Source organism: Lissotriton helveticus, chromosome 11, assembly GCF_964261635.1.
Source record: "Lissotriton helveticus chromosome 11, aLisHel1.1, whole genome shotgun sequence".
Taxonomy (NCBI): domain Eukaryota; kingdom Metazoa; phylum Chordata; class Amphibia; order Caudata; family Salamandridae; genus Lissotriton; species Lissotriton helveticus.
Genome location: NC_136072.1, coordinates 799,492,910 through 799,505,857, shown reverse-complemented (window position 1 = coordinate 799,505,857; position 12,948 = coordinate 799,492,910). Strand labels below are relative to the sequence as shown.

Below are 12,948 nucleotides of genomic sequence, written 5' to 3'. Positions count from 1 at the left end.
TTACAATGCAACGGTCTCGCCTTTGCAAAAGTTAGAGCTATTGGCATTGTAAATGACAATTTTTATTTATATGTTGGTTTTGAAAACAGATAAATAAATGGCATTGTCATTTACAATCCCAATAGCTTAATCTCTTGCAAATGCCACACACAAACACACAGACCCACACCCACACACAGAGCCACACACACACACACACACACACAGAGCCACACACACACAGTAGTATGGTTTCTTGAAATCATACAAATCTATCACAAAAAGCGGTACTATTAATGGAAGATTTACCTAATATAAATATCAGTGTCTGAAATTAAAAAGTCTGGGTTGCCACATAGAAGTCTGTGTCACAATGAAAGGATCAGGATTATCCAATCTTAGTAAATTTGTAGAAAGAGACACTTTCACACGGAAGTTATAGCGTAAAATACCCGTAGGAAATGTGTGTACATTTACAGTGTCACAACCTTCCTCCATAAGAAACAGAAAATGGAATGTCGAGGTGTTAAACCCGCATAATTCGGACCCCGGGATAAAATGCCCCTCTTCGTGGAACCTTGGGCAGTACTGTGTTCTTTTCCTCCATCTCTCCTAATTTGGAGATTCTTTATCATAAGCACACTTGTGAAACTTGTTATAGTTTTGTTTCTGTACGCATTCAATAGATCCAAATAAAACGCCTCCAGGCGCTTAGAAGAATGGAGAACGAGAATGCGGTACTTGTAAAACTTATTTAACCAAAGGCACCTGCTGTAAAAGGAGCTGCACGCACAAACCTCCCGGGCTGGGAGCAGCATAGAAACTGAAACACAGACCTGCGGGAGCAGACTGGAGATTCTGAGAATTGCCCAGTTCCCTGCAAGGTAACCCATCCTACAAAGGGAGGTGTACATTGCCCTCTGTGTAGCCCGGAAATAAGAATCACCAACTAGTAGGCTGCGGAATCACCAGTGGTGATGTAATCTAAGAAAGAGAAAGACCTTTCTAGATCCCTGGTCAGAACCATGAAGTGAGTTCCGAGTTTTGCACAGCGCAACACTACAAAGCAATGCCTCGAGGCGCTTCGAGGTTAAGTGGAACTGCATTTTTTTTTAATATAGACTAAGTTTAGTATATTACTAGATGTCCTAGACAGTACCAAATTAGGACAATAGGGGGGAAAAGTGATTTTCCAAGGGCCACACGATGTAGTCACGTGTGCAAGCTTTGAATAGAACTCAGGGTCAAACTTAGCGACAGAGCCACAGCTTCCTTTGAGTCAGTCAGTGTTCGAGACAAGGGAATGAATACCTGGTATCATACGAGCCTAAAGACACCTACGTGCTTGAAGCGGCGAGCGCGCCGCATGCCCTCTCTTTGCCCCGGCGCTGCAGTCTCTTACCAGCTTGCCCTTGCGACTCCGCTGACAGCCCGCCAATGAGAGGCGTCCTGAGCTCGCGCTCCGCAGCTGCCGCCGGCCCCTCTACCGCCTCGCGCCCGCCCGGAGTCCGCGGCTGCTGTAACGAGCCTTCAGAGGCGCAGCAGGTGCGCGTGAGCTCCCAGCCCGCTTGTACCCAGATCAGATGTTTCCGGCTCGGTGTCGCAGGGAAACCATTCCCCGCCCCCTTGTGCCGAGTCCTAACAGAGCGGCGTGCTTACACTGTAGAAGTGAACGGAGGGGATAGCTGATCACAACGTGGCAGGAGGCATTTGTACACATATGGCTGGGGGCCTGCGCGCGCGGTCTGGGACAGAGGCCGTCCGCCTTGTGGCGGGTCTCTCTGGAGGGGGCAGTATGGGTGTTTAATCAGTCTCAGGGTGGGCGCTCGGCTCTGGTCAAGACTGGTCCTTTCAGTACTGCTTGGGTACAGTGACAAACAGTGCGGTCTCTTTAGTGAAAGAAAATAAAGCGCAAGTAAATAAACGGTAATGCCTTTTGTTACTCATGTCTTGGCTGGGATTCGGGGGCGGGTTTTTCGTGCTCTCCCCTTCCCATTGGCTGGAAGGTAAAATTCCAGCCAATGGGGAGAGGGCGGGACTTAAAAAAGACACGGAAACGCCCCCGAATCGCATTCCGACGGGGAAAGAGTGATTGACAGCCAATCTCTTCCAATGGCTAGCCTCTATTTATGGAGCTAGCCAATGGAAGAGAAGGCGGGACAAAGCCCCACACTGTAGGATCATAAGATTTCGACCTGCGCGAACGCTGCTGCGCAGCGGATCGCCAGGCAAAACCTAAAAACCACTTGGGGCTCCCACAGCAAGGGACACGCGCGGGTGAAGCCTGGGCCAATCGCGGGCCCGTCTGTGCCCATCCGCAGCCTGTCAGGGCCACCCCTCTTGGCCCAGGAGTGAGGTGTTGAACATTGGCCAAATTTTTACTGTGGACAGGGCTGAACTGAAGTTGAACGACATCTCCAATTTCTGATTTGAACAGTAAAGGCAGTGAGAATCCATGCATAATTAACTTTTCTTTTACGGTACCTGCCTTTTATATGTGGTTATATATTGTTGTGCTCTTTTCTCGACCTCGTGACAGGGAGGTTTTGCAAGGGCAGGCACTACGAGTTGTAGCAGTAAGATATAGGATTTTTAGGTTAGGCAAAATTGTACTTAATTTTTTTTATGTGTAGAGCACTGTATATTTTTATTGAAGCTACTGTGAATAGCCTATGGTGGTTAGTGTTATTTAACTTGTTTTTTTCCTTTAATCCTATTTAAACCTCGAGGATTTTAAACCTGTATTTCTCTAAATTGGACATAGCCCTCTGTACTGCACCCCGCACTTTGAGCAATACCTAGTCCCTAAAATTATTGCATTCAGTACTTTTTTTGTACTTTGCACTCTATAGCTAAACGAAGGCACGGTTTTCATGTAAAAGTAGACAAACCAAAATGGCGAAGCGTAAACTGCAAAAAATAGTAGTTGACCCTCCATGCACCACTATTGACTTTTACCTAATGCGTGCAGTTAGCTCAGTTAATGTTGAAATTGACAGAGCGAAACGCCTCCTTTCTTTAGGAGTAGGCACGGTGATAGAAGAGATGGTTGGTGAAGTTAGTGGAGTAGCCCATCAAGAGAATGCTCAGTCAAAGGAAGTTCCTTGCAGTAAGCAACAAGGCACCCCATCGATAAGAGAAAGTATAGGGAAAACAGGTACAGATCCATACATGCAGACTCATGTAACACGATTACACTCGCCAAATGGATCACCTACTCTAAAAAGGAAAAGAGGTTGCAAAAAGAGCCAGGTAAAGGCAGGGAATAATAAAAACAAGAAAGGACCATCGCAGAATATGACAGTCGAGGTCAATGATGATCTTTCTGACCAAGGGCCCTTAATTAATTCACAAGCCACACAAATTGTAGACCTCATAGCATTGAATATAGAAGAATTGTTAAAACCTCTTTATAATAAATTAGACAAACGGAATGGAGAAATAGTTAAGTTTAGTGGCATATTAAGGAATATTGGTGAGTGTCTGGGAAAAGACAAATGTACAATGGGGGGACTTATTGAACAACCCCCACAGGTAATAGCCATCACCAACACGGCAACAAGTACATCAGCTAATAGTAATAGGGATCATAGGTCCAGAGAAAAAATAACTCTAGGGAGTCAAAACGGTCCCAATGGTATCATAACTCTCCCTCAACAGAGCGAGACCCCGAATAATCAACCATGCCCTACTAGAGGGAACAGGACTGAGAGGATTCAGCCAACCATGCACCATATCAAGTCAGGAGAGATGAGGGCCCCCGAGGGAAGAAACAGCATCTCTGTAAATGTAACCCCAGAAAGCGGTCCATATGTGGCACTTATGGAGAATGTAACCCAGTTACAGCCGGGCCAAAGGGAACCAGACTATACCCTAAAAAATAAAGTGGTCCATTGGCTAAATAAGAACTGTGGTTATCCTGTGGGTTGTGCAAACCAGATACTCTTAACAAGAAGAGTAAGCTGGATTGGCCCCTTAGATTAGAATTTTAAAAGAGGCTGTATTATCATCAATTTCAGAAGCCATAATTGGGCAAAGAATACTCTAGAAAGAGCGGTTGCACCATCACACTACAACTTCAATGTGTCCTTATTACCCCTTGGCTTTTTCTATAGACATTTAAGGCCTATATACAAGAGGGGAGTCGATATGGTGCATCTTAGTATGAACCCTGAAGTGCCAACCCACCTCAAATAAGCATTATCAGTGTCTAACATATACCAAGTCCTTAGCACACGTCAAGAAAATGACTGACCTGACATTGCCTGTCTACCCAGTGTGGAGTCTGGCCACAATGGAGAAGGATTGAAGGGACACAGAGTATTAAATGCTGATAATTCACTAGTGACCATACCTAATCCTCCCTTAAAAGTTACAAGTCCACATGAAGTGCCCCCATACACAAGTAGGGAATATGTGAAAACCTTGATGACAGTACAGGTAACTTGCCAGTAAATGGTTATACAATTGTTACATGTAATATAGCCGGTCTGGCAAGTAAAAAGGAGTCACCAGGTTGGATAGATTTTATTAACAAACATGATATAATTTGTATGCAAGAAACCTGGAGCACAGATCAAGTCTATTTCTAAGGGTTTGCCTCTTATGATCTACTGGCATTTCCTTCTTCCGCAGGTAGAGCCAAAGGAGGGGTCCTAATTCTTCTGTCAAATAAATTCCCCGTTATTGTTAAAAGAGTGATTAAAATAGGAGAACACTCACAGATACTGTGGTTGTGTTGCAAAAATGGTTGGGATGTTAATTTTTATAACAATGTTTTCGATTCAACCTTCCACATTGTAGTCTTTGAACTGAAAAAAGGGCTAGATAATTTGGTCAGACCAATGAATACCAATTTTGCAATCATGTTGGTAGGGGATTTTAATACTCAAATATGCCCATTGTCTATGACTAAAGTTTGTGGGTATGAGAGTGACGAAGGGGACGATTGTATACACTTCCCACATAAAATTTACAGAGGTGGATTAAATATAACAATGGCGAAATATGACCTTGATTTAGTACAATGTGCTTGTGATACTAATGGCAGGGTGATACCAACCTATATTGGAAGGAATGCCAACACAGTGGTTGATCATGTTTTAATACCCACAAGATTTGTACAGCTATGTTCTAGGCCAAGGATTGCACAGTTGTTACTTAACAATCATAACTGTATTATAATGCCAATATTGATATGGGGTAACAAATTTGTGTTCCAACAAATTGTTACTGGTTTTACATTTTTAAATTATATTGTTATAAAATGTGGTACAGGGATCTCATATTGTCTTAAAGTAGATGTTATTCCCACAAAGTTGTTAACTCATTTTTGTAAAATCAATGGTATTATTGAAGAGACAATGACCGCACCCCATAGGGATAAAACTATCCAAAGCACAGGATGGTTCTACCGTACATGCACCAAGGCCTTGAACCAATTAAAACAAGCCCTTAGTAGTAGACCTAGGAATATTGATTTAATCAAAAACCTGAGACTTTACTATAAATCGGTCCTTAAAATGAGGAAAAGAGAGCTCCAGGAGCAAGCGTGGGACAAACTATCCCTGGCAGTGGACATCCAATAACAGGCTTTTCTGGGAAACTATCAATTCATCATTTCTAAAAAATGAATAATTTCTGGAATTATTGTCCCATGTTAGTTGTGAAGAATGGGTGTTACATTTCTCCAGTATTTTTAATCCAACTGACCATGATGTTTTTAGACCTCCTAGTCCAACACATTGCAAGTGGCCAGCAATACCCTTAAATATTACACTCGATGAGGTTAAGTTAGGAATAATGGGTAGTAATAGAGGAAAAGCCCCGGGCCATGACGGGGCCCCATTAGACGTCTATAAAATAGTACCGGATCTATGGGGACCAATACTCACTAGAGTTTTTAACCTTGCAGTAAGCGAGGGCACACCACCTACATGGGCTCAATCGGTTATTATTCCCATTTACAAAAAAGGGAACAAATCAGAAGCTAAAAATTACTGTCCCATTTCCCTCTCAGACTCTTCAGTAAAAGTGAGGAGTAGAGTTTTATTAGCAAGACATGAGGAGTGGGTAACAGATAACGTGATTTTATCACTGGCACAACATGGTTTTAGAAGAGGGTTAGGTACGACAGAGCAATACATTAACTTAGAGCTTTTCATAGGTAAATATATGTGCGCAAAACAAGGGAGTCTATATTTATGTTTTGCAGATCTCAGTAGTGCTTTTGATCTGGTTGACCATGCTATCCTTTGGCCAGTTCTGCTTAACCTTGGAGCTCCAGAACCAATTATTTATTTTATCGCGAGGTTGTATGAATAATAAACAACCAGAGTCCGGTATGGTCAACGCGGTGAGTGCAACCCAAATTTTTAGGTCAAATGAGGCATCCGCCAAGGCTGTGTCCTAGCACTGTTGCTTTTTAATTTCTTTATAAATAAAGTCAACACAGCCCTCAAGTCAATGCAGGCAGATGCACCTCAGCTGCAGGTCATGCTATACCGGTCCTGCTTTATGCAGATGATGCTGTGCTTTTGTCTAGAACTCAGGTTGGCCTATAGCGACTACTAGATAAGTTTGAAGCTTTTACTATCAGTAAGAAGTTATTAATCAACAAAGCAAAAACATGTTTCTCAATAAAAAAAATTACAATTTTTTTTTTAAAACAAAGCAAAAACATTTACTATGGTATGCAGCCTAAAACCCAACAAACTAAAAACATTTTTTATAGATAGCACCAGAGTGGAAACTGTTAACAATTTTTGCTATATGGGGATAACTTTTTCAGGCAAGGGAAATTGGTCGCATGAATTAACTAATGTCCGTTCAAAGATGCTAAAGAGTGCACATGGGGTCTTCTGTTTTGCATCTAAATTGGGAGACCACTGTATTAAGGACATTATAGATATTTATAAAGCTAGATGTGCTTCAATTGCATTATATGGTGCCGGGGTAAAGGACCATAACACCAGCCAGGCACTACAAACAGAGGGAAATGCTTTCCTAAAACATATCTTATGCCTGCCCGCGTCTTCAGATATAGTACACCGAGAAGTGGGAATAAGATATTTATCGAATTTGATTGCTATGCGATCCTTAATGCTCTGGAGATCCATTTGGGCCAAGGACAAGACAAACTTTACCCAAACCATCATCCAGGATTGCCTGCAACTGGACAACAGTTTATTTATCCCTTGAATAAAATATATCTTGGAAGTAAACAACAAATTATTTAAGATTAAGATCCATGAAAATCCAGCATATGTGATAGGCATGTCCAAGCTGGAAATAAAGGGTACGTTCCTGCCACACAAAAATGGGATCCGTATGAGAACAGTTGGGAAGCAAACTACATACCTGTTTTACAAAACAATTGTAGATAGTGATGGCTTTCAAAGGTATTTGTCTTTAGTTACAAAGCCTTCACATCGTTTTGTATTAACAAGGCTGAGGTTGGGAATTGCTCATCACCAAGTTGCGTGCCCCGAAATGAAAACAAGGTCTATAACCCTATGCCCATGTGATGAGCATTCCAAACAGAGCACTATGCACTTTCTACTTTTCTGTGATTTTTATCTGCACTTTAATGAGTTACTTTTTAAAGCCATTGCTCAAAAAATACATTTTAAGAACAACTAACGCTGCTATGAATCTATTAATTGCACTAAAGGATTGTGAGATGTGTTTTTATGTTGCAACATTTATTTTAAAATCAATCTATGTGAGAAAAAGTATCATGATTTTTAACTGATTTTAATTTTAATGTAATTAATTAATTGGACCATTTCTGTGTGATTGGATTTAACTGTTTGTATACATATATCTGTTGCTTTTCTGGTTGTAATACATACTGAATAAAGCTTGCTGAACCGAACCGACTAAGGAAATTTTCAATGTGCATTGGATTACAGTCCTGTTGTCATATCACATAGTTTGCAAACGAAGTTTAGCCCAACTGCAAGTTTTGAAATCTTGGCAGGAAACTAGAATCAAGGAATGAGCTTGAAAATGATTATCAAAGATCATCTAATTTTGTCACATGGAAAAACTAGGATTCTAACTTGCCTACTTGGCCACATCCAGAGGAGAAGCTCTAATGAAGAGGCCGTGGGTTGCAATCCCAAGAGTAATGCACCTGGTCTGGGATTGCTTAGATTTTTAGTAAATTATCTATTGCCAGCATCATTTGATAAAGTGGCAAAACAGCAATTCGATGTCAATTTAACTAGATCCTTGGCTAAAATTATCTATTATCGCACATCTAGTTGTGATGTCTGCCCCTCCCCCCGAATTAGCAGATAAGGGGATAACAACTGAAGGCAATTATGAGAACTTTTCTAGGTGGATAACATGGTTTATCAATATTATATCAGGTCCATCCTATTTTAGTATTTTGAATAAGGTAATGAAGTTACCCCCTTCATACTCTCGACTCTGTAAGGCTAGCGAAACAGAGCATTGAAGTCCAACTCCAGCATATGGTATAGTGAAGAGATCACAGGTAAAATGTCAAACAGTAACAGACTAAATAAGCTACACACAGGGTCAGTTCTTTAAAAGAGATGCTAGTGCTAAATTAAAGGAGGGTAGTATGTATTGTTACCACCTGGTATGTATTATACCAGCATAAAAATATCGGTTATGTCCTGCCGGTACAAAAATGTGCATAATTACTTAAATCCAGTATTTTTTCCACTTATCGGTACATACTTTAAACAGTAAATGTAAAAAGAAACCACTTTAAAATGTGATCCTTAATGACCAAAATGGATAATTACATGTTAAAAACTATTACAGACCATGCCACAGAGTTCTACTTCTGAATCATGTCCGGGTCTTTGCAGAATGTTAAAACCCTAGCGGTATATAATTAAACTCTACGAATCCCCACCGTGACTCGGAACCAAAGTGCCCAAACCCCCAATAAATGGATTCAGATACCCCTGCACCACGCTGACCAACAGTATGTTACTTACACCAATTGTCCGTATATTCAGCATCATGTCCGTAGCTGTTCTTGGCACTAATGTCACTTATTCTGTCATTGTATCATTTCCGGGTCGCAAACACAAAAGAACCAATCCCGCAGCTAAACATATTTCAAGAATAGTCTGGGAGTGGGCGGTACTGCTGAGATATATATCAGGTGGCCTATGATTGGTTTACTCGTGAAGATTAGCCAATCCTAGTGCGCCATGCATAATTCCGACGTGCTGATTGGCTGCTGTAGGATCTCTGCATGCCTTCACGATCTTTTCTTTAAGCACACAGCGGTGCGCGCTGCCGTGCATGTGCGAGTCCAGTCTTTGCTGAAAAACAGTTGGAAATGAGTTAGGCGCTGACCTGGCAGTGGAAAAGTGGTCATGGCTGTGTAGGGTGTATTAAGTTTCTGCCGCCTGCCGTTTTGGATAGGATGGCTGGCGATGGGGAGGAGAAGGAAGAGGAGGAGCTGCGCGGGTAGAGCTCATTTGGGTTATGGGGGAGAGGGGCAAGAAATCAGGGCAAGCCTTTTTTTTGTGTGCATATTTTATATAGCGCGAAATCGACCCGAAGGTATTGGAGCGCTTTACATGAGCACCGTATTTACATTACACATTCAGGCACGGGGAGATTACGTGATTTGCCCAGAATCACAGGATGTGGACGCAACCTTGCGGCTTGAACCCTGGTTTCCAGCGTCGGGCGTTTATGCTGACGGCCACAATTAACGAGCTACACACATTTGTATTGGTTATGTGTACATTTATTACTTTTTTAAAAACTAAAGTCCCAGTGTTTGCAAATTTTTAGACCGTTCCAAGCCCAAAGCACTCCAGTATCAGCCCTAAATTGTAACCCCCAAATTTTAAGTATAATTGTACTTTCTATACAATATGCATACAATGGGAGGAGGAAGTCCAATGGGCACCTATTCACAATTGCAGTAATACCCACATTCTATTGTTAACTACTGATTTTGAAGATCAGTCCCGCTATGACATTCTAACTGGTAGTTGAGTCTCCACAAATCTAAATGTGAACATGACAGTGATGAACGATCTGTACAAAAGCAGACTGTAGCGCATCTTAACGAAGTCTAAGTGAGGGAATGTTGAAACTATTAAGTAATGTGGCTCCTGGCCAGGCCAAACAGTTATCCTGCTATCCAACGCCATCGGCCTGTTACTGAGTTTATTTTAATTTGCCCGACCTCCGGTGAACACTCCAAGCCAGATCGGCTGTTGGATGCAGAGATTTATTGCAGCCTTCATTGGTTTGGCGCAGTGGCAGTGAACGGCCTATAGAGCACTCCCCCGGAGACGGCGGTCTCCCAGAGGTGGTGCAGTGCTGGGGATTGCAAGCAAGGACTAAACCCTGGGTCTACACCACCTTACACATCAGAGACATTACCAGACCCGCGATGTAGACAGGGAAGCCTAGGAGTGCGAACAAGGGAGCGGCTTGGCTGCAGAGATGATCCCGCCCTGGTGGACTGCGGCGCCTTGCCTGACACAGCGGCCAGGCCCTGGAAGAGACCCCTGGAAATTACGGTGGGGATGCAGGGGCACGCCGGTGTGCAAAAGCTAGGAGGATAAGCTGAGAGCGACAACAACCTTCATAGAGCCCAGTGAGCACTCCCCAGATAATAGCTTAGAAGTCGTCAGGCCGCCCTCCGGCTGCCGCTGCAGCTATTCTCCAACTTCGCAGATGTCATCCAGCGGACAGGGTACTTCTATAAGGCATCGGACACCTGGGGCCACAGCCCCCGGGGGCTAGAGCAGCGCCAGAGGCTCCTCTCCACACCAGGGATTTATGAGTCTCCCAGACCTGCAGGATCACCATGCAGCCCCCGCCGAGAAAGGTGAGCCCTGGCCGCCCCACGCCTGCGGCAGCCCCCGCAATTCTGGGCCAGTAGAGAGGGCCCGTGCGGAGCGGCCCTTGGGGCACACACACCCCTCCGCAAAACAAAGCAGCGGGGCCGTGAAAACACCAGATGCAGGCAGCAGCCCATGAGCCACATTCGAAGGAAAGAAACTATGCTACGGACTCTCCTGGACTTCTGTACTTTTTCTTTTGTCCTGGCCGCCATTTTGCTGCTGCTCTCGGCTGCTTTTCTCTGGACCCTGACCCACCATCTTGCCCATTCCCTCGTCCTTTAACCCTTTTCCCTCGTTTCCCCCTTGACTATCCTCAAATGTTTCTTCCCTTTTCTGATTTGCCTTCTCTCCATACCCGTGTATCCCTCCCACCCTCCCTTGGTGCTGTGACTCCATCCCCCCTCCGACCCCACTTAATGGAACTCTGCTTTTCTGTATATAAAGATAACTCTAATCACTAGTATATGAAGTAGACATTTGTACTCTCTACCATTCCTACGTGACTCTTCGAGTATATCCATTCGTATCCCTTCCATATGTATATAGATATGACTCTAATCACTAATATATGCAGTAGACCTTTGTACTCTCTACCATTCCTATGTGACTCAGAGTATATCCATTCGGATCTCTTCCTTGAGGGACTTTACTATTTGTACATTTGCAATTTTTCTTTCTGTTTGTATCTCTTCCTTGTGTGACTTTACATCTTGTACATTTGCAATTTTTTCTGTTTGTATCTTTTATGTAACGCAGGTAATCCTTAGTCCTTATGTTTTGCAACTGGTTCTTATGTAAAGCACTCTTGACACCTTCGGGTAAAGTTTGCGCTCTATAAAATCGCATTATATAAAAAATAAAAAAAAATCTGGGAGAAAGCAACGGAGTAGAGGACAGGCCTGGTCCTTTCGTGTACCTGCACTGTACCTGAATCTGCTGGAAGCTTGTCTCTCACTGGTCAGGTGAGTGGCGGCGATCGAGGGCAAATTCTGGGACTGCTTGGAGGAGTCAGGCCGGGACAGCCTGAGGGGTCCTTTTACTCCTGTGCTCGGGATGCAAGGCCTGTGGCCTGGAACATAGTACCAGTCAGGGCGGCCCTGGAGAATGGAGGACCATGACTGCATAGACCCAGGAGCGGCGGTGAGTCCACCAGAGATATGTGATGGCATGGGGCTCGAGGAAGCGGGAACGGGCATCATGGCCAGCTAGAGGGAGCTTGGCCTAGGACACAGAGGGTCTCCGCCTTTACCTGAACAATGAGAATCTTATCTGTAGGCTGTCTCCAGGGTTGAGGCCTCATGAATATGCGGTGGGAAGAGATGGGAGCTTCCTTGGATAGCGGTTCACTACTGTAACCCCATTTATACCGCTGAAGCATGCTGTCTTGGACTGTCAGGATCGGGAGGTACTGCGGGTAAAGCAGAGCACCCTGTGGAGCTTTCTCAGACTCTGAATCCTTTTAAATCCATGGACTATTTAACTGGTAGCTCACCAGCCTGAAATACTGTAGAGACGGCATAGCAGAACGCACAGCCCACCCTCGAGATGAGGACCTCTTAACTTCACACAGGAAGGGCTATCAGTAACCGCCTAAGAATCTCCATCTAATTGTGTTGCCCTATCTGCTGCTGCTCTGATGGGGAAGGCAAAACCTAAACAGTTGTGAACCCAACCTGAGGAACAGAGGCCAATTATGCCCTCCCAGCTGGAGACCCCATACAACTACAACAGGATAAGATACTAGCGGCCATAGCGGATACTAAGGCCACTTAACAGCAAGACATAGGCCTGTCAGTGGGCCTATTACGAGCAGAGAACTACAAATGGCGGACCGAGTCAAGTGGGTGGAGACCTCCATTACTAAATTCAAGCCCGAATGCACAACACTTACAAGTCAGCTGTCCAATCTGAAAAACAGGGGTCCCAAGAGAAATGTGAATGCGTGTGAGATCTAAAATTATGAATAAAAATTAAGGGGGATGAGTTTGCAAACAATAGTTAAATTGAATTTAATAACATGTTAACATGGTGTGAAGGAGCTTCCCCCTTTACCTGACCAATCATAGTTCATTTTTTACGATATTGAAACTCCACAAAGGACGAACAAAAC

General features: G+C 43.7%; 1 protein-coding gene across 1 annotated transcript in view; it reads right to left on the bottom strand.

Moving 5' to 3' along the window:
- The window catches only part of MRPS24 (mitochondrial ribosomal protein S24), a 69,333-nt gene extending 60,034 nt beyond the window's left edge, over window positions 1–9,299 (bottom strand). The window contains exon 1 of the mRNA XM_078666818.1: window positions 8,958–9,299. Within this exon, the coding sequence (XP_078522944.1) occupies window positions 8,958–8,984 (27 nt within the window). The 5' untranslated portion in view covers window positions 8,985–9,299. The remainder of the gene's footprint in view (window positions 1–8,957) is intronic.
- Window positions 9,300–12,948: the final 3,649 nt, after the last annotated feature.